The sequence below is a fragment of the Aethalodelphis obliquidens genome, unplaced genomic scaffold (assembly GCF_003676395.1).
Source record: "Aethalodelphis obliquidens isolate GAN/ISIS:26980383/991018 unplaced genomic scaffold, ASM367639v1 scaffold2, whole genome shotgun sequence".
Classification (NCBI taxonomy): domain Eukaryota; kingdom Metazoa; phylum Chordata; class Mammalia; order Artiodactyla; family Delphinidae; genus Aethalodelphis; species Aethalodelphis obliquidens.
In genome coordinates, this window is record NW_020837946.1 from 29,540,086 (window position 1) to 29,562,370 (window position 22,285).

Below are 22,285 nucleotides of genomic sequence, written 5' to 3' on the forward strand. Positions count from 1 at the left end.
TATATATATATTTATATATCAAATTTTATCAAATATATATATCAAATATCAAATATAATATCAAATATATCAAATTATCAAATATAATATCAAATATATATATTTATATATATAAATATATATATATAAATATATATATATTTGATATATAAATTTGATAGTATATATAAATTTGATATATAAAATTTGATATATAAATTTGATAGTATAAAAACTGATAGTATAAAAATTTTATATACCAATCTCACCACCTTCCCCTTTTTTCAACCTCTGCTTACTAAGTCATTGCTCAATGTGCTATATATAATGGGTTCCTAGCACATACAGTGGGTACCTAATAAGTATTTGGTGAGACAAATCTTTTATTCAGATTCTATGTTTTCATATTCTTCAGTTGTCATAGTATGTTCTGATTATTCCAAGATACCCAGATAAGATGAAAAATGCTCTTCATTGTTAAAGAAACTGGTGTCAGTAGGAACAAAGTAAATATAAGTCAGGCACAAACTTTTTGCTAGAAATTATTTGCAAGTCCTTCCTTCAGCCTAATGAATATAATGGGCAAGATGATTCATTAGAAGGTAGAAGGGCAGGGGTTAAATAGACCCTGGCTTTGCCTCTGGAAGAGTTTCTCTCTGTGTGAAGCATACTGACCCAGGCAAGAGCCAACCATCCAACCTTAGTCTCATTGGCCCCTTGTTCAGCAAACACAATCAACCAGCCCATGTGAACGCGAGTGTGTGAAACACTGCACACAGCGAGTCTTTGCAGGATGAGTACAAATAAAGAATTTGCTTGTGATAAAGGAATTTATCACATCAAATAAAGAAGGTATGTTAGGGCTTTCTGAATGATTTAAATTTTGTTTTGTTTTGTTTTGGAAGTTTGCTATTTTCCATTTTGGGGGTGGTGAAGGAGGTTGTTTGTTTATCATTAAGAGAAACCATCTGACATATCACATTCAGTCAAGCAAATATTGAACCATCAGCTGATTTGCTAGGAGAGGACACAAGGATTTTAATGGAAAGTTCTTGCCCTCAGTAAGCTTAGAGTTGTGCTGCCTGGGAGACATAATTAAGTTATTAAACTAAAAAGTTTTAAAACTGGGCTTCCCTGGTGGCGCAGTGGTTGAGAGTCCGCCTGCCAATGCAGGGCACACGGGTTTGTGCCCCGGTCCGGGAAGATCCCACGTGCCGCGGAGCGGCTGGGCCCGTGAGCCATGGCCGCTGAGCCTGCGCGTCCGGAGCCCATACTCCGCAATGGGAGAGGCCACAGCAGTGAGAGGCCTGCGTACCGCAAAAAAACAAACAAACAAACAAGCAAAAGCTATGTAATACTTACAGGTATAGAGTTTAGAAAAGGGAGGGATGGAGGTGGATGCGAGTATGCAAGTTAACAGTTTATGCAAGAGGTGACACAGTGAGAGAGGTGGGTACTGGTGTCCCATCATGAGTCAAAGTGAGATGACAAGATTTGGACTTGACTGAGCAACTGATGGAGTGTACCCACCAGAAGTCCTTCTTGGCCTGAGGAAGCTTGTGGAAGAACTTGCTGGAGGGGGATCCCAGAACAGCCTATGACCTCTGAGAGGAGAGGGGGTGTAAGAGCAGCATGCAATTAAAAATGCAGAGTTGGGCTTCCCTGGTGGCGCAGTGGTTGAGAGTCCACCTGCCGATGCAGGGGATTCGGGTTCGTGCCCCGGTCCGGGAGGGTCCCACATGCCGCAGAGTGCCTGGGCCCGTGAGCCATGGAGTGTACCCACCAGCATCGGGACCCTGTCCCCCGGAAGGGGGGGCCCACAGAGGGAAAGGCCCCTTTGACCCAAAAAAAAAAAAAAAAAAAAGAAAAGAAAAAAATGCGGAGTTCTTTCCACTAAAACATCAGGGCACAAGCAGGCCTATTTTGGGTCTCCTCTAACAAAAAAAAAGATCTATATAATGGAAGCGAATTGAGCCCACTGCCCTCACTTCATCCCCAGTCTCTAGCCAGCTTTGACAAGGCGAGTAGCCAGCACTCTGGCAGCACACCTGATGGGAGTCGTGGTACCCAAGAGGAGCAAACGTGTCTACAGACACATGTAATGCATCTTCTGGAGGCCCTGGAAATACTTTTCAGTGAACTCTTCTCAAGTATGATCTCTTTATTGGGCAAACGTAGTGGATATTATATCAGCCAATGGGGACACCTTAATGAATCCTGAATTAAAATTCTAAATACTACCCCATTTGTGCCCACTGTCAACAGGGGAAATTTTCAGGTTACAATAAAAATATACTTACATAGCACTTTACAGTTTTCACTGTGTTATTTCTGTTCTCTAGGAAATCCATGGCTAATTAAATTCTGCATTGAAGGTTCTCATTATGTCCTGAAAACCTGTAATACCAGTGTTGCTGATATACATACAGTATTTCAGAATTTAACCAAGCCAGATAATATAGGTGCAACTCAAAGCCAGGCTAACCCAACTAGGACCAAGAAATTCTCAAGTGGACTTTGCTTGGGGTGTATTTTTTATTTTTTTAATTGTATTTTTTAATTTAAAAATTATTTATTTATTTGGCTGTGCCAGGTCTTTAGTTGCGGCACACGGGATCTTTGTTGAGGCATGAGGGCTCTAGTTCCCTGACCAGGATTGAACCTGGGCCCCCCTCACTGGGGGCCCCTGCATTGGGAGCTCGGAGTCTTTTTTTATTTATTTATTTTTGGCTGCACTGGGTCTTCGTTGCTGCGCGCAGGCTTTCTCTAGTTGCGGCAAGCCGGGGCTACTCTTCGTTGTGGTGTGCAGGCTTCTCATTGTGGTGGCTTCTCTTGTTGTGGAGCACGGGCTCTAGGTGTGCAGGCTTCAGTAGTTGTGGCACACGGGCTCACTAGTTGTGGCTCGCAGGCTCTAGAGCGCAGGCTCCGTAGTTGTGGTGCACGGACTTAGTTGCTTCGCGGCATGTGGGATCTTCGCAGACCAGGGCTCAAACCAGTGTCCCCTGCATTGGCAGGTGGATTCTTAACCACTGCGCCGCCAGGGAAGTCCCAGGGTGTAGCTTTTAAATTGAATACTGAAGTAGAGTAGAAAAAGAATTCAGGCCCACCAGGGGGTTAGATGGACTAAGTTAGAACACCAAAAACATGAGACCTTGTTGGTACTGCTGACAAAAATGCAATCACTAGATGGCAAAGTTCAAAGCATGGTGAAACCAAGAAAGTAATTTATTTCATAAAATTTAGCATATGAAGAATTCAGTAAGGAGAGGTCATAGTCTTCGCTCAGAAATCATGCAGAAGCAAAGGTTACGCTGTGTGCTTTGAAAGCCCTCAAGGGTTACTCTCTGAAGTTCTAATTTTGTGTTTCTTTTTATGCAAGAAACAAAAAAGTTATTTAAGAATAGTCCATGGTCAACCAGCCAGTCACTTAGTATAATAACCAAATCAGTTGGGTATTGTAGGGGTAGAAAACTTTTCCCTTCTTCCCTTCTAAGTTCTTTGGCTGGTGTAATAATTAAATTAGCATCAAACTGATTAACAGGAGAAAAATTTAATGTCATGTGTACAGGAGTCCATATAATAAGAGATTCAAAGAAGTAACCAAGGCAGGCAGATTTGATACCTTTTAGACAAAGAAACAATAAATTTGTGAAGAATTGACAGTACAAAGAAGTTTGGGTTTGGGGTAGTAAATTAGTGAAGAAGTAACAAGTTTTGTTTATACAGCCTTCTTGGCCCTAAATTCCCTATTTCTGGTGATAAGGATATCTTCTACCCTCCTGATACTGGGAGGGTACCTTTCACATAGGAAATTTATTTTCTGCTTTCATGAGGACAAAGGAGGGTCAGAGTGTCCTTCTTGTACCAGCTGTTTCTCAAGTAATTTTAATTCAAAATATTAACATGCCAAAGTGGCATATTTGGGGGTGGCATATTCTGCTCCCTTTCAGTATAGTTCCTCCATTATAAATGCTTTACACAATCTTGTATAACAGACCCCAGCATTCAACAAAAAGTGATCATTATACACAGATATAATAATTATAGAAGTGTTCGAGGAACACTAGGGGGTGCATCAGGGCTTGGGATAAAGGCAGAGTTAATACTAAAAAGGGAGAACTTCATGAAGAAGGACTTCTGCAAGGAGGTATGCAACCTGGCAGCTTAGAAAAGAGAGAATCAAAGCCAAGTGTAATAATATGTGCTGGGTTAATTTTCATTAGGACCTAAGGGCATGAAAAATAATTTGTATATGAAATTAGATCATTAGACCTAGAAGAAAGTGCTTATAGATATGACACCCTTAATTTTTCATAAAACTTTCTCTTTGGCGGTTTATAATGATAAACCTCTGTTTCAGTAGAAAACATCTGGTAATGGAGCATTCTGCTTAATTATGTAGCTAAGAGTTGACATAGGTTTTTTTTTTTTAATGAAGTTATACCATATAAAAGTGCTGTTATTTGACCTTGACAATGTCGTATGCTTCAACATAAAATATGGATTACTAATTTAACAAAAACAGTAAGATATATTCATATATTATTTGTTTTATTACATAAGTATTTGTTTGATTTGTGTATTTTATTTATGCCCATTATATAGTTAACTATGTTTAACACTAAAACTATACTAAACATACTATAGTTTTGAGGATGAGAAAGTACTTCCTGGGGCTTCCCTGGTGGCGCAGTGGTTGAGAGTCCGCCTGCTGATGCAGGGGACACGGGTTTGTGACCCGGTCCAGGAGGATCCCACATGCCGCGGAGCAGCTGGGCTTGTGAGCCATGACCACTGAGCCTGCGCGTCTGGAGCCTGTGCTCCGCAACGGGAGAGGCCACAACAGTGAGAGGCCTACGTACCACAAAAAAAAAACAAAAGAAGAAAGTACTTCCTCTTTCATTCACTAAACTTTTATTGAGCACCTATTATGTTTCCTGCACTCTGTTCTGTACTTGAGATACAAGGATGAGTAAAACTTAGACCTTGCCCTTAAGACTCTCACGTTAAGCAAGGGAGATGAACACCTTAACAGATGATTACTACAGAGACGTTGTGTACAAGGATTAAGAAGGAAGTCCCTGAAGTCAGACAGACCCAGAAGTCTTGCCTGGGCTTCACCACTTTTGCTAATTGCCCAACCTCTCTTAGCCTTATAGAAATAATAATAGTACCTCACAGTGTTGTTGTGAAAATGAAATGTGAAAATGCATGTAAAGTTGCTTAGCATTGTAGCGTACTTAACAAGTACTCAGGAGGTGTTACCGTATTACTGTAATGTGTTAAAAGGTATTATATACTTAGGTGTGCTTGGTATTTGCTTCCTCATTTTGCATGTATTAGGTAAACTGGTCTTAATTATAAGTAATACATTATTAGACAACTGGTTTATAGTGAAGTAATTTGCTCCTGATAATAGTTTAGAGAAAAACCTCATCATCTTTCCCTGTAAGTGGGACCTGTTGTCATTTAAAAGTCCTGGTCTAATTAAGTGGCCAGACAGATTTAATACATCTCTAAGGAGTGAGATGCAACATTCTTTTTAACACCTTTAATAAGACGAGGAACTGAGAACAAGACCTAATGGATTTGATGGTAATTAAGAGCTTAAATTTCCTTCTCAAACTCACCTTTGCCTTCTCAGACAAATATAAATAAATGTTAGTTGCTGCGATGCCCGTGAGCATGAATGCCTTTTATCAAAACCCATTGAATAGCTGTTCTTCTAGTCAATAAATATTATTGAGCTCTATTCTCTGCCTGGCACTGTGCTAGGTTCTGGGAGTATAAGGTAAGCAAAACTACATTCTGGTGGAGGAGAGACATTCATCAAATAAGCATTCAAACATATAACTAAAAATTCTGTGTGAAGAGTGTAGAGCAGGGACCCTGAAATAAGTTGGGGGATAGGCTCGTAGAGATCAGGCAAGAATTCATTAGGAAAGTAATATCTAAAAACACAGCTTACCCTTTAGAAGAAATGGTGGTTTTCTCCTTAATACCAAACCATCAGCAAGTTCAGGAAATAAGAGCTTAGTCAAATCAATTGTTTGGTTACTTTACGGGAAATACTAAGTGTAAACAAATTGTTTTTTCTATTACCCAACTGTATAGATAATACTAAACATGACTCTTCTGTTTGATTGTCATTCTGCCCCATATGGGCTTTCATTTCATTAACTCTATTCAAAATAAAACCATTCACCTCTGGGGTGATTTTATCATTATCAACACACTCACACACACAACGTATTTAATTCAGTTCTTTACATGCACCAACCAAGAAGATGGAAAAACTTAGAAGATAGTAAAATGACTAAATTCTTCCTTCCTTGTGTGGGAGAGATGCCTTGCTCTGGAATGATATTTCATGTATAAGCATAGCGTTTCTCCTTGGTTTGCTTTTTGGTTTTTGAGAGATTGAATAAGGAAGGGGGAACTTCAGCACACACCTAAAACTGTTTATCTCTTAAGAGGAATTATAATATACCAAACACAATATAAAAGTGGTATTCTCAGATTTCCTCAGAAATGTATTCTATCCCCCAGAACACGGGCAGGCGTGGAGATGACTGTGGAGAGTGTCTCTTCATTTTAACGTTTTATTAGATTATTTACAAGAATATTCACTCATTTTATTTCAGTCTTAATTAAACAAAAGCTTGATTTGTTAAAAACTACATCTATTTTCAAGCCACGTCAAATGCAATCTGCTCAAATTCACTGAGTGCACTTCAATAATTTTCTTGAAAATGACCATTTCAGGACTTCCCTGGTGGCGCAGTGTTTAAGAATCCACCTGCCAATGCAGGCGACATAGGTTCGAGCCCTGGTCTGGGAAGATCCCACATGCCGCAGAGCAACTAAGCCCATGCGCCACAACTACTGAGCCTGCGCTCTAGAGCCTGCGAGCCACAACTACTGAAGCCCATGTGCCACAACTACTGAAGCCCGCGTGCCTAGAGCCCGTGCTCCACAACAAGAGAAGCCACTGCAATGAGAAGCCTGTGCACCACAACAAAGAGTAGGCCCCACTCGCTGCAACTAAAGAAAGCCCGCGCGCAGCAATGAATACCCAAAGCAGCCAAAAATAAATAAGTAAATTTTTTTTAAAAGGCCATTTCTTCCTTTTTACACTGTCTCAAGCTCAGTAAACAACTCATTCATCAAACTGAAGAGAATGCCCAAACAGAATTTCTTTGGGAAAGCTCGTTTTTTGTTTTATTTTTTTTTTTCTGAGCCAGACAATTGTTGTATTTTCTAGCCAGTTGGATTACAGCAAGTCAGTGAGATTACAGCAAGAAGCTCAGCTACTTCGTTTCCATCTTCATCACAAGAAATGAACTCATCTACATGAATCATTTGATGTAAAATAAAATAAACTCCTTTAAGTAAAACATTATCACAGGGTCAGAATGTCCCCCTTTGGAAAGGAAGGAATGAGCATAATGTAGCTTTACTGTAACAGTAGGAAACCATTATTTTGTTGCTCAGAGTGGTATCTTTCAGCTAATGTTTTCTTTTAGGATGAAACGTAAGTCCAAAATGATATCTAAACTAATTACAAATAATATCATCAAACGAGCTCTCTGATTAGAACCAGTGATCATTAAACTAGCTGCAAGCCCAAGAATTCCCTACTTTTCAACAAAGCGATATGTTAGTTATGTGAATTATTTCATAATACACCCTAATGAAAGGATTAATAAAGTGAGATACAACACAATTCCTGAGCTCTTACTAGGAGCCAGGCACTGTGCTAGGCACTTATATACATTATCTTGTTTAATTCTTACAACAGCCTTACAATGGTTTACTGATGGTGTTTCTCCCCAGATCACAGATGAAGAAACTGAAATTGCTTGTAATCAAAAAATATGGTACATGTGACCACTGTCATTGATTTGCTAATGTAGGGGAGGAAAAAAATATCATTTCTTCCTCTTCTAAAGTCTCAGCTGGGGCACTTATAACAAAAGACAGGTTAACAGGGGGAAGGCATACACATTTTTAAATAAAAGTTTTACATGACATAGGAGCTTTCATAAGAAAATGAAGACCCGAGGAAATAGTTTAACCTGAGTATTTTTTTTTTTTTTGCGGTTCGCGGCCCTCTCACTGCCGTGGCCTCTCCCGTCGTGGAGCACAGGCTCCGGACGCGCAGGCCCAGCGGCCGTGGCCCACGGGCCCAGCCGCTCCGTGGCATGTGGGATCCCCCCGGACCGGGGCACGAACCCGCGTCCCCTGCACCAGCAGGCGGACTCAACCACTGTGCCACCAGGGAAGCCCAAACCTGAGTATTTTTATGTGTACTAGGTTGCATGAAAAGTGGTCATCGAGAAATGTGATAGGACCAAAGGGGTATGTGCTAAGGGTGGTAAATTGGGGGAAACTTAGCAAGGCCTGTTCATTCAGATTCCTCTCAGCATCCCTCCTTCTTTGGAGATAAAGATGCTCCTTTCCTAAGGGTATGGAGAGGGCACCTCTCACATGAGGATCTCACGTCCTGACTCAGGGGAAGGTCAGAAATCCTTCCTGTACCCGTTGTTTCTCATATTTCTTCAGTTTAAACTATACCAGGGCTTCCCTGGTGGCACAGTGGTCAAGAATCCGTCTGCCAATACAGGGGACACAGGTTCGAGCCCTGGTCCTGGAAGATCCCACATGCCTCGGTGCAACTAAGCCCGTGCGCCACAATTACTGAGCCCATGAGCCACAACTACTGAAGCCCACACACCTAGAGCCCGTGCTCTGCAACAAGAGAAGTCACCACAATGAGAGGCCCGCACACGCAAAGAAGAGTAGCCCCCGCTCGCCGCAACTAGAGAAAAACCCGTGCACAGCAACGAAAAGCCAGTGCAGCCAAAAATAAATAAAATAAAATAAATAATTAAAAAAAAAAAATGCCAAGGTGTCATATTTGGGGCTAGCATGTCTTGAACCTCATCAGTATCTATGTTGGACTGAGGGGAAAAATGTGAAGTAGTACCTACAAATAAGAAAATAGGAAATTGGGCTTCCCTGGTGGCACAGTGGTTGGGAGTCCGCCTGCTGATGCAGGGGGCACGGGTTCGTGCCCTGGTCTGGGGGGATCCCACATGCCCCGGAGCGGCTGGGCCCATGGGCCATGGCCGCTGAGCCTATGCGGCCAGAGCCGAGGCCCACATACTGCAGAAAAAAAAAAAAAGAAAATAGGAAATAGAAGTACACTAGAAACAGAGGGAAAATAGGAAATAGGAGACTGGAAACTGAGAAGAAGGTTATAGTCATAACAGATGACTGAGTCCGACACTGAGCTTCACTCCATTGCCTCATTTCCTCCTCACAGCTGCCCAATAAAGTAGATATTATTGTCCCTGTTATCATTTTTACAGATGGAAAAACTGATGGTTAGAGCTTTTGACTGACTTCCCAAGGCCACACAGGTAGGTGATAAGTGGCACTGCAGTTAGAAGCCGAGGCCTGTCTGACCCCAGGGCTCTCATTCTTAACCACCATAAAATACTACCCAGAAAGGATGGTAATTGTTTCTGGATTACGTCGAAGCACGTGGTCAGGAGGGACTGGTAGGGAAGAGGAAATTTTAACCAAGGGGACAGAAGAGAAAGAAGACACACCGGGAGGACTGGAGAAGGGAATGTAGAAATAAAAGTCCACTCTGCATAAACACCCTGATGGGTTTAGTTATCCCAAGGGAGAGCTGAGGCAAGGGCAGGAGCCGATCAGATAGTACTGGGACTTCTCTTCATCCCTCTTCGGTGAGGCAGACAGTGTATCCATCCTCAGGCCGAGGAAGGCATTCTGCGTTCTCCAGCTGCAGCGCTGATCAGGCAAAGTGCCATGTCTAACCAATTATTTTGGAGTTTGGTGTGGCTAGAACACTGGCTGGACTCCCTTCCTCTGAGTAGCAGCTGAAGGGATTAAGAGGCCTCAGTCTGACTGCAAAAAAAATAAAAGAGAGAGAGAGAGAAAAGGAAAGCTGCGCATATTTGAATGCTGTGCTAATATCCTGGCTGTGTCAAACAAGTGTATTAATCTTCCAGCAGTCATATCAAGGGCCTGGCTTTAACATATGGCCTTAAAGAGAGCAGATAGGAATGAAGGATGCAGGGAAAAGAGCCTGGGATCCCTAAAGAAAGAATTTGCCTCAGCAATACAAATGTTGGGGGGGGGGGATCAGAAATCTCTCTCCTTCAGCCCTTCCCTGCTTGCCTGGTATTGCACTTAAACCAAGCCCCCCAGCCCTACCCCACCCCTTTCCCCTAAATGAGTGCTTCCCCCTGTCCCGATGCTCAGTTCCATCATCATCCTAGGAGTGGAAGGTAAATTTACGTTTTGGAAATTGAGTGGGCCAGAAAAAAACTTCATGTACACTTTTTAAAAAACCACCTCTCCCTACTCATTTGTCCTCCTAAGGTCAGACTAATACTTTTAGACTAAAGGCCTATTAAAAGACCATTTTTTAAAAAACAGGTAAATCATGACTCACAAATATAAAGTTAACCTGTTTCAAAGGTTTTATTTAACTCTATTAATGATAGAATCAGTTAAGATGTTACAATGGGGGGCTTCCCTGGTGGCGCAGTGGTTGAGAGTCCGCCTGCCGATGCAGGGGACGCGGGTTCGTGCCCCCGTCCGGGAGGATCCCGCGTGCCGCGGAGCGGCTGGGCCCGTGAGCCATGGCCGCTGAGCCTGCGCGTCCTGTGCTCCGCAACGGGAGGGGCCACAGCAGTGAGAGGCCCGTGTAACCACAAAAAAAAAAAAAAAGAAAGAAAGAAGATGTTACAATGGGTAAAAAGAATTCACAGTCTCACAAATGTGTAGACCATCAGGAATGCTGAAATGGATTTATAAACAGTTACAAAACTGGCAGAACTCCTCGGTATTTACAGGGCAATAACTGATTGCGTTCCATTAGACACAATTCATTTGTATTTATCTGGAGGAGACTATTGCACGATTGCAAAATAGACGAAGACAATGACAAGCAGAGAGAACCTGAAATAAAACCCAGCCATAAACCATATTTTTCAGGATGCCTAAATATCATAAGTCATGTCTGACAGCGTACCTCTGTATTAAGACCACTGTACTGATTTTACTTCCAGTGTTCCACCTCAATGTGTCAAGACTTGGAGGAGTGTGGTCCTTTTTAAGCAGTATGATAAGACGTCACTTTGAAAACATTTCAGATAATTTGCTGATCTGTTAGTTTAAAAGATAATTTTAAATTATTCAATGCAAAATAATTATAAATTTAAACACATTATTTTGAATAAAAGTTGCCTAGGGAGAAAACAGCTTTCTAGATTTGCAAATGAGAAGGTGGGCTCTGGATGGGAGGATAAAGATGAAAAATTGCAGGCTCTTGGTGATACTTTGCTCTACTTTCTCTGATTCTGAGCTGGAAGTAGAAACAGTAAGGATAGTAAAGCAGAAGATAAAGGGTGCCCTGAAACAACAGCAGTGTGTGCCTCAGAGGGACACTTTAGCCCCAGTTAGCCACAAGCACCGTCAGCCCCAGTGGTTTGTCAGGAGGTCATGATCACGGGAAGGCTCTTGCTTCATGGTTAACACTTCTGCCCAGGCCCACGTGGGGAAACATCCAAACAGGACAAAACTGCTGCCTCCAGCCGCTGTGCCCTATTTCCACATCGGTTTAGTTTCCTCTTGGTTCCTGCTCCAGTCCTAATCTCTGCATTCTGATTCCTGGCTACTCTGTCTCCTGCAGCTTTATTCATTTCCAGTCTCACTGAGTGAGTACTGACAATTTGCTAATAAATGGGCTATATTCTCTGACGTGCGGCTTCATAGAGCCTCCTGACTTCAATCCTCCACATGTAGTGGAGCATTGGTTCTCCTGTTTCAAGTCAGCTCAATCCTGTGTGGTGGGTCCTCTCCTCCTAAGCCCTTAGCTACCATTGCACCTCTTTCCTCAAGGTCACCCTGCACCTGAGCACCCTAATGGGTTTGCATTCAAAAGACTCTCTGCTGCTTCCCCCAGGAACCCAGAAGCACTACTTCAAGCTACTTCCCGGCTCAGCTTCACCCTGATTAACTACTTGTTTGCTGAAATAATGACAAAATTCTGATTCTCCCAACTTGTAGTAAGAAAGAGAAAGTAAGCAAAAACAGTAAAACCAAATTAAATTTTGACCATAATGATAGGAGTTGATTTGGTAGGTAAAAGAGTTGATTTGATAGGAGTTTGGTAGGTAAAATTATTCATCTATACCAAAATCATAGTTATTTTAGATCTTCCTCACTTGTTCCTTTAACAGGTATTTACAGAGCATATTCCATGTTCTAGGAATTTATCTAGCAACTAAGGACATAGTAGAGAATAAAAAAAGCCAAAGTTTTGGTACTCAGAGTTTATACTGTATATCTAACAGGGTTTCTTAGAGTGAGGAGGTAAATAGTTAATGATCTACAGAGTTCTACTTTATAGAGGGGGAAATTTTAAGAGTCTAATTGGTATGCTAATCTGTGTTCTCTAAGTTAATCACAAATAGAGTGACCAAAAGCTCGTGGCAGCAACCTGAAATAAAGGCATAATCTTTTATTTTATTTTATTTTTGGCTGTGTTGGTTCTTCGTTGTTGCCCATGGGCTTTCTCTAGTTGCGGCGCGCGGGGGGCTACTCTTTGTTGAGGTGCACGGACTTCTCATTGTGGTGGCTTCTCTTGTTGCAGAGCATGGGCTCTAGGCGCTTGGGCTTCAGTAGTTGCAGAGCGCAGGCTCAGTAGTTGTGGTACACAGGCTTAGTTGCTCCGCGGCATGTGGGATCTTCCCGGACAAGGGCTTGAACCCGTGTCCCCTGCATTGGCAGGCGGATTCTTAACCACACCACCAGGGAAGCCCTAAAGGCATAATCTTGCAAGCCTTAAAGAGGTAAGCCACAGCAAACATCCTGGCCTGTATTTTCTTTCCAAATTATCATTATGAAAAATTTTTAACATTCAGAGAAGTTCAAAGAATAGGACAGAGAGCAACTATATACTTATAACATAAATCAATTGTTAACATTTTGCTACAGCTGGTTGATCTGTTATTATTTATATTTATATATACATATATATGTACATATATTTAATTTTTTATTTGAAAATAATTTCAGGCCTACAGAAAAGTTGCAAGAAAAGTAAGAAGAATCCTCTCACACCCCCTTTACCTAGCTTCACCAACTTTTAGACTCTTGCCCCATTTGCTTTTTTTTTTGGCCAACCTATGATTGAACCTGGGCCCTGGGCAGTGAGAGTGCAGAGTCCTAACCACTGGACCACCAGGGAATTCCCTGCCCCATTTTCTTTTACTATATTCTATGTATGTGTGTATGTACGTTTTCTGAACCGTTCAAGAGGAAGTTGCATGCAATGTGCCCCCTTTCCCCTATATTTTTCAGTGTCTATTTCCTAAGAACAAGGACATTTTCCTACATAACCACTGTATATTTACCAATTACAGGAAATTTAAAATTGATGCTGTACTTTTTCTTAATTGAAGTATAGTTGATTTACAAGGTTGTGTTCATTTCTGCTGTAGAGCAAAGTGATTCAGTTATACATACATACACATTTTTAGAAAAATATTTATTTGGTTGTGCTGGGTCTTAGTTGAGGCAGGCAGGCTCCTTAGTTGTGGCATGTGAACTCTTAGTTGCGGCATATACGTGGGATCTAGTTCCCTGGCCAGGGATCAAACCCAGGCCCCCTGCATTGGGAGCATGGAGTCTTAACCACTGTGCCACCAGGGAAGTCCCTATACATTCTTTTTTTAAATATTCTTTTCCATTATAGTTTATCACAGGATATTGAATATAGTTCCCTGTGCTATACAGTAGGAACTTGCTGTTTATCCATTCTATATGTAATAGTTTTGATGCAATACTTTTTAAAATCTCATCTGTAATCCACATTCTAGTTTGTCAATTGATCCAGCAGTGTTCTTTTTGGTCTTTTATTTTCCTCTAGTACAGGATGCAGTCCAACATCACATATCTCACTTAGTTGTCATGCGTTTCTCTAGTCTCTTTTATTTTATTTTATAAATTTATTTATTTTACTTATTTATTTTTGGCTGCATTGGGTCTTCATTGCTGCACGCGGGCTTTCTCTAGTTGGCGCGAGCGGGGGCTGCTTCTTCGATGTGGTGCACGGGCTTCTCATTGCGGTGGCTTCTCGTCGCAGAGCACGGGCTCTAGGCTCATGGGCTTCAGTAGTTGTGGTTCGAGGGCTCTAGAGCACAGGCCCAGTAGTTGTTGGTGCACGGACTTAGTTGCTCCGCAGCATGTGGGATGCTCCCGGACTAGGGATCGCACCCCTGTCCCCCCGACCGGGGACAGGCGGATTCCTAACCACTGCGCCACCAGGGAAGCCCTCTAGCCTCTTTTAATTCAGAACATTTCCACAGCTTTTCTTTGTTTTTGATGACACTGCTATTTTTTAAGAAAACAGAACTTTTAAAAAAAATGTTCATCATTTAGAGGTTGTCTGATATCCATCTTGTGTCGCAGATTCAGTTCTCCTAGAAGACGACTTTGAGACAGAATTTAAGGGTCAGATATTTACTAGGTTGTGCCCTTAGGATCGATACCTGCATGTGGAATGGGGCGGGGCATTGGGGGAACAACACAACCGGGCAGAGGGAGAAGTTGAGCTGTAAGGTAGGACTGACAGACAGAGCCGACTCCAAATGGACCTCTGAAGCTAAAATGGACCCATCAGGATTATCCCCCATTGGTCCAAAGTGACCAGGCCTTTCTACTTCCACCTCAATCATCGCTGACAGTTGGCTAACCTAGAAGGGCATGACCTTGGGCAAAGGGGCTCTGTGTAGTAGCAGCAGTCTCTGAAGGGCTATTAGTTGGATGTGGCCTCTTGACAGCTCTCCCAGGAGTTAGTTTGTCCTTGTAGGGGGATCTGGACAATGCATTTCCACTTACCACATTTCATGATTGAAATCAGATTTTACATTCCCAGCTGGACAACTACCATGTGTGTGTACATACATATATATATATATATTTCTTTTCTTGTCTTTTGATTTACAATGTTGATTTACAATGCTGTGTTAATTTCTGCTGTACAGCAAAGTGACTCAATTATACATATATATACATTCTTTTTTTTACATTATTTTCCATTATGGTTTATCCCAGGACTATATATATATATATATATATATATATATATATATATATATCTTTCTGAATCTTTTGAAAGTTAAGTTGTAGACTTCAGCCCTAAAAACTTCAGCATGCACCTATAATAAAGAAGATTCTCCTACAAAACAATATCATTAACATACCTAAGAAAATGAAAAGATATCTTAATGATATTCAATTCATATTCAAATTCTCCCTATTATCCTCAAAATATGTTTTATAGTGTTTTAAAATCAGTATCTACTCAATAGTCATGTTAAATTCCTTTTTTTTGGTCTTTTCTCTTTTAAACTGGAACAATCCCTCTGTTTTTCCATATCAAAGACTTTCTAAGGAGACTGGGTGTGATGTCTTGAAGAACCTTCCTATTTTTCAGAGTGTTTTTTGTTTGTTTTTTTTTTCAAATTTGAAAGACATAATGTCACAAGAACTGAGGAAAATACCATTTGCTTTTTCTTAGATGATTTTAAGTATTAATACAGATGAAAGAATTTTTAAAGATGTGGACTATCTTTGTTAGAATAATAATTAAAGGTCTGCTTTTATATCCATTATTAATTAAGGAGAGTCAAAGAGAAGTAAAGAGATACAACGTTTTGGTTTTTTTTTATAAAACGGTTTCTATACCGTTTTCATTACATTTTTATAAAACTGAGTTGTCATTATTTGTGCACGTATGTGTTTGTGTGGGAAAACATAGCCAGATTCTACTTAACGTTCACATCTTCTCTAACAAAATAAAGCAAAATGAAAAGCCACTTAGTTGTTTTTGTAATGTGTTAGTGAGAACAGGAAATGAAAGAATCATATTATCTTATCCCATCATATTATGTTATATCGTAATCATATTATATTATATTGTTAGTCCTTTAAATGTAGCACTCTCATTATAAGCAGCTCTAATCCTCTTAATATATTATGACTCATTCATTATAACAAATTAAGAAAGACATGAGACACAAGAATCTTTTCAGATGATTTCCAAACAGGCTTCTTTACCTAATATCTTTCAGTTAGTTATGAGTTTTCTGATGGAAAATAAGCCTATTTCTGCTAGGTGTTTGTCAAAATACTTGCAAAATTTGTCAGTGGCCACCACCTTGACAACTGACAAGAATATCTTCCTGTCTCCTCCCTCCTTTCTCCTTTCTTCTTTTTTTTAATGGAAAGAATTTACTGTTAAAACTATATTATAGGCTCTTGGTCGCGTTGACTGGCTGTGTGTAACCGCGGGTCACGGGCGCTCGCCTCCCACCACAGCTCAGCCCAGCGCCACTGAGGCCGTCGGCCCCGAGCCTCCGCCGTGGACTTCGAGGACGATTACACACACTTTGCTTGCAGAAATACTTATCAGAGCTTTAATGGAATGGATCGTGACTATGGCCATGGATCCTGGGGGGGTCCAAGATCCATGGACTCCTACCTAAACCAGTCATATGGCATGGACAGTCACAGTGGTGGTGGTGGGGGTAGCAGGTAAATTGCTTCATCACTTGGCCAAATAATTAGATGACTGTAAGAGTCTGGATATTCTGATTTCCTATTCCTTAGGCATGTGATGCTACTTGAACTTTGCTATTTAGAACCACCTTAAATGTTGAAAGGTGTTAGTGGTTCTAAAAATTATCTCAGCATCACTGGCAGACATTAGGAAAATCTCAGGAAAACCTTTATCATTTCATTATAATAGAGTAAGATTTTCTGTCTTTAGCGGTGAGCATTTTTTTTTCCTTCTTTTACCTTTAACTGCTTATCAATCAGAATGTCCTGAACAAATGATATAAAAATGTTATTGGAAATATTATTTGTGAAGCTTTTTGTTATGAATCTCCAAAAATCTTTACTACTGTGGGGTACTCTATAAAGCAGCAAAGCAGTCTTTGACTAGAATGGGTTTAACTGAACCAGTCTAGCAACATTCAATTTCTAAGAAACATTTGAAATAGTTATTCTTTTAATTTTAAAGTAAGTTACAAGAGCATATTGTAATAATAAAAGTGTTCTTTAAATCATGTCTAGATTATTTATTGGCAGGTGCTGCTTATACCAGAAACACTTGTGCTCTAGACTAGGAACATTATATTAAAGCCATGAGTATGATACCTTTGCTTATTTTAATGCAGTAGAATTTAGATTGTACTTATGTTTCACTGTCAATGCTGTGTAAAGCTTAAACCTAGTTGAACTCCTACAGGCTTTGGGTTGACCACATTTCAGGTCAAGGGGGGTCTACTGTTGGAGGCACAAAGATTCCTACTAGATATAAGTAAAACTAGTTAGGAAACATTTGAAAGTGTTGTCCTTCTTCATAAATTGAAGGATCTGGATTCCTTAAGGATGGACCGAATGATGCTTACTTTTCTTTTTTCTGCTTCAAGTGTGCCATTATGGTTTATAGTAGAGAAAAGTCAAGAAGATAGATACAACAATTTTGTTTACGTGATAGATGTTTTGAAAAATGTAGTTGAAAAGAGGAATAATTTTTGTATGGTTACTAGGATTCAGAAGTAAATAGTACCTTCTATTTAGTGATCTGTAAATAATTGAAGTAATGTAACACATTTAAATGTTTTACCATATCTCTTCCTGCCCTATTACATTGTAAATGTAACGTGCGTAAACTGTGTAGATGTTATCATTTATCTCGTGTAATTGTGGGCCTTTATAAAACTATGTTGTAAGTTAAAGAAAAAAAAATCTATATTATAGGACTTATTTTTTACCCAAACTAAGATATATATATCCCATAAAAACTAAAGGAAGTGGGAAATCTTCAATATAAAAAGTATACAATTTTATGTGGGATAAATATAAATCCAAATGTTTAATGTTATGAATAGGATAAGATATAATAGAGAACAGGTCAATTTTGCCTATTTTGAGCCAATCCATTTTGGCTCAGCACTATTCCTTGAGTGTCCGTCATGTTTAAGTCCCTGTACTGGACGCTTTGATGAGTCACGAATTTAACTGATTAATTCATTTATTTATTCATTCACTTTTATAGTCTCCAGGGCTAAATCAAGCTTAAGAAGGAGAAGGAAATGGTGGGAAAATATACATTTTTCCATAGGAATTTAACTATTAAGTAGTCTACATTCCTCCTAGATTTCATAAGGCTAATTTTTAAAAGAACACCATGCTATTTGGGCCAAGTGGTTTCCAGACACACAGAGTATGCCAGTTCAAACTCCCTATCGAGGTGACATCAGCAAAAATAGTGGAGTAAGGACCTCAGAAAATTCTCTCTTCCACAGAAGCAACAAGAAACTGGCTAATGGTCAGAATCAAATGTTGCAGAACTCTGGAAATTTCCCAAAGGCTTGCAACAATCCGGGGAGTGTTTAAAAAGAAGGAGGAGGAGGAGAAAGAGGGGAAAAAACTGTTCAATCTCAGTAAAAGCAATGAGCTCTGTGGCATTTTTCACTTGCCCTAGTCCCATCTCGGACTCTCCTGCTTTGTGATATCCTTGAAAACCAACAGCCTGCATTCATGGTGAAGACCAGCAGCCCGACAGCCACTGGAAGGAACAGAAAGGGGCTGGAGCTCCTTCAAAGCTTCATCCCCAGAGACTTACTATATGACCTGTTTGTTCCCTGGAAAATCCCACTTGCAAGACTGACTTAACTCAGAGCTCATTAAGTGTGAAAAACTTTTTCCCCATAAACATTTGTCGAAAACAATTACAGGCAATTACTTAACCTTGCAGCTGTCTGAGGTGATGGATACCAGTTGGGGGAAAACATTAGACTAACAAAAAATTAAAAACAGAATGAGACATACAGAGGGGCTTTGGGAAGCTTCTGAATCAAGAAGGCCACATGCATGTATAGGGTGGTGCACATGCCCAGGGCTCTGTGCATTGACAAGAAAGACCCGAAAAGGCCCTAAGCTCTCACCTCTGGATGACCTTGAGATTCTGTGCAAGGAAAGTGGAAGCTAAGGCAGAGTTGAAAATGCACCCCCAATATGCACACAGAGCCTCTCACCAAAAACTGGGTTGCTTATTGGTTCTAGGCATTTAAGGAAATTTCCAGGTCCTACCTTATACCTTCTGAGCTTTGCATGGAGGTAAGAACAAAGGAAAGATCACATGGGTGATAAGACAGCCAAAAACTATGATGTCTCTCTAGATTCCTGTTCCCATTTCAGTTCAGGCCACTAAGGATTTTCCTTACTTTATTGCTAGCTCAGCCATACATTTAAAAAGATGATTTTTACATTTAGTACAGTGGCTTTTAGAGATTTTGTAGTGAAAAGATTTAAAAGAATATCTATAATACCATATTGCCAGAAACACAACTCCACCTAGCTTTTGAGATATTATTGTCGTCCTTAGGAAGGTTCTACCTACACTGTCATTTCTTATCTGACTATAGTAAGGAGGAAAAACTTATTATGTTGACTGCAGTGATACATTGTTGGGGAATCCTGCTTGTGTTTCTCTACTGTTCAACCTCAGAGCCAGGCTTGAACCGGCTGCCGGTTTTCTCTTCTTATCCTTGAAGAGCCCCAGAAACTCCGCACTTTCCTCTCTCTCAGTAGCTGACTCTACCTACTTCTCTTGTCACAAATCTCTCCAACTTCCATATTCTTTGCTCCGCAAAAAATTTATATTTGTCTTAAGGACTTTACTATTACTCACTAGAGGAGAATAATTAGATAGCAAAAACATGATCAATATGAGAAATTTACAGGCATTTCATAATTTTACAAATCATGGTTCTCATTTCCTTTTAGGATGATTTTTGTCTTCCAATTTTATTCTCTTAAAGAGTTGTTCTATAGTTAGATGAAGACCACAGGAACCCTTCCCCCTAAACCACAGATGTAAGGGTTTGTGGATGCTCTCAAGACAATGGGGGACCCTCTCCTCTCCAGAGAATATCTGGCACCTCTGAGAACCACCAGATTGAGTGGTACCCAAATCAGTCATCCTCTGTCCTGATTAGGACTATTGTGGACATTATTTTATAATCCTTTATTACTGAATGATCAGAACATCTGAATATAAACTAGATTCTGATTGTGGATACACTTTTTCTTTTGTCTTTATTTTTAAAATTTTTTTAAAGATCCTTGGCTTTTACTTTCTTTCTTTTTTGTTTATTTATTTAGGTTGCGCCATGCCTTAGTTGTAGCACGTGAGATCTTCCTTGCCCATGCAGACTCTTAGTTGTGGCATGCATGTGAGATCTAGTTCCCTGACCAGGGATTGAACCCAGGGCCTCTCCGTGGGGAGCACGGAGTCTTACCCACTGGCCCACCAGGGAAGTCCCTGTGCATCCACTTTTAACCACCTGGTTAACACAAGGCTTTATCCCCTTCTGAAACTCTGAGTTGATATATGTTAGATCTTCTTACTCTTTGCTCCTCATTTTTTAGCCTTCCTTTCATACCTTTCATATCATTGTCTCTCTGTGTTACATTTCGGATAACTTCTTCAGATATGTCTTCTAGTTTACATTCTCCCTTCAACTGGGTCTAAGCTACATCTTATGCATCCATTAAATTAAATTTCAAGATTAACTTTGTAATTTCTAGAAGTTCTATTTGATTCTTTTTTGGCCGTGCCATGCGGTATGTGGGATCTTAGTTCGCCAGCCAGGGATTGAACCCGTGCCCCCTCCACTGGGAGGGCAGAGTCTTAACCACTGGACCACCAGGGAAGTCCCTCTGTTTGATTCTTCATAAAACTTTCTTTGCCCAAAGTCGATATTCTGCCTAAAATTCTAGTGGTTATTGGTGCTTCTGTCTTTCTATTCAGGTCTTTTAAAGTGTTCTGCTAAATTTCTGTTTTCTTGTGTATAAAATGAAAGGACTAGAGTAGATTATCTCTACTATCTCATCTTACTTTAAGGACTATGATTCTGTGGTTTTTAGCCACCTGACTCCTTCCTCCTTCAAAGAGATTAAAGAATTGAAACTGGTGTGTGAAGGAAGAACTCCCATTCCCCAAGCAATAATGGCAAGTTGAAAAAGAATAAAAGTAATAGAAATGACAACCAGATCTTCGGGGGTGAATATGGGACATAAGAAAATTGTTTCCCTTCACTGTACGTCACATATGAAAGAACTTTTATAGTGTTTTCTCTCCATGCCACCCCATCCCTCTTAGCACAAAATAAAATAAAATAAAATAAAATGAAGCTACACTTAGCAGAGGCAGCACTGCATATATGCATTGACTGATAGAAGACCATGGCTAAGCCACAGAATCAGAGCCATACATCCTGACCCATGGCCAGGAGAGCCATCAAACTGCATCAAGTGTAACATTAGAGTAAACAAAACATAGAGTTTCAGGGTTGGCAGAACTTTAGACATTAAGTCCAGTCACATGCGATGCCAGAAAAACCTTCAATTTATGGTTGTCTCATTAAACATCTCTAAGTATGAGAAATGGGCCATTATCTGACAAAGCTTTGTGCTAGGCTGAAAGCTCCATGGCTTCAGTTCATCGCTATTCGCTTCTGTTTCACTGGGGCCTAGAACACATAGGAGATGCTCAGGAAATACGTATTAAATGAAGAAATGCCAATTTTTAACAACTATACTCTCTAGAAAGTTTTGCTTCATACTGAGCTAAAATTTCTGTTTCCCTCATATTCTTAGCTTTACTCTCTGGCCAGATAAAACAATTCCCTTCTCTGCATGAAAAACGTTATCCTGCTCTTTCTTTTCCAGGATAAATAGCTTCCACCAGTTCATTCAGCACTCCTCCCATGATGTCATTTTAAGCTTTCTCTTCAACCTGTTCCCTCTCTTCTGGACATGCTCCAGTTTATCCTTGTTCTTCATAAATTTAATTCCAAGGAAAGAACACAGCACCCCCGGGTGCATTCTGACCAGCTCAGGCAGAGTTGGACAAATACTCCCCCAATTCTATGAAAACAGCCAAGGGCAAATTCACTCCCCCTCTTTTTATTTTAGGCTGCCACATCCCTTTCTTGACTTACTTGAGCTCACGGTCAAGGAGAAAGCTTGCGCTGAGCAGAAATTTAGCATGCCCAAAGGTCAGAAGAGGTCACCAAAGGGCACCAATCTCAGTACCTGGGTGAACGGTGCCCATCCCATGGAAATGCAGGTGAAAGTGGTTGATTGGGATACCTTCTGGGTACATCACATCGACTCCCTTCTC

At 40.4% G+C, this 22,285-nt stretch overlaps 1 protein-coding gene across 1 annotated transcript; it reads left to right on the forward strand.

The window, feature by feature from the left end:
• Window positions 1-10,267: 10,267 nt before the first annotated feature.
• Window positions 10,268-19,988, forward strand: LOC113625350 (DBIRD complex subunit ZNF326-like). The gene is made up of 2 exons (XM_027115835.1): window positions 10,268-10,301; window positions 16,425-19,988. The coding sequence occupies exons 1-2, from the start codon at window positions 10,268-10,270 to the stop codon at window positions 16,622-16,624; spliced, it is 234 nt and encodes a 77-aa protein (XP_026971636.1). The 3' UTR covers window positions 16,625-19,988.
• Window positions 19,989-22,285: the final 2,297 nt, after the last annotated feature.

Bases quoted from the DNA above. Each gene is read 5' to 3' on its own strand.
- LOC113625350 (XM_027115835.1), top strand. From the start codon at position 10,268: ATGCTCAGTTCCATCATCATCCTAGGAGTGGAAG. The intron at 10,302-16,424 runs GTAAATTTACGT...AGCGCCACTGAG, and splicing joins CATCATCCTAGGAGTGGAAG to GCCGTCGGCCCCGAGCCTCC.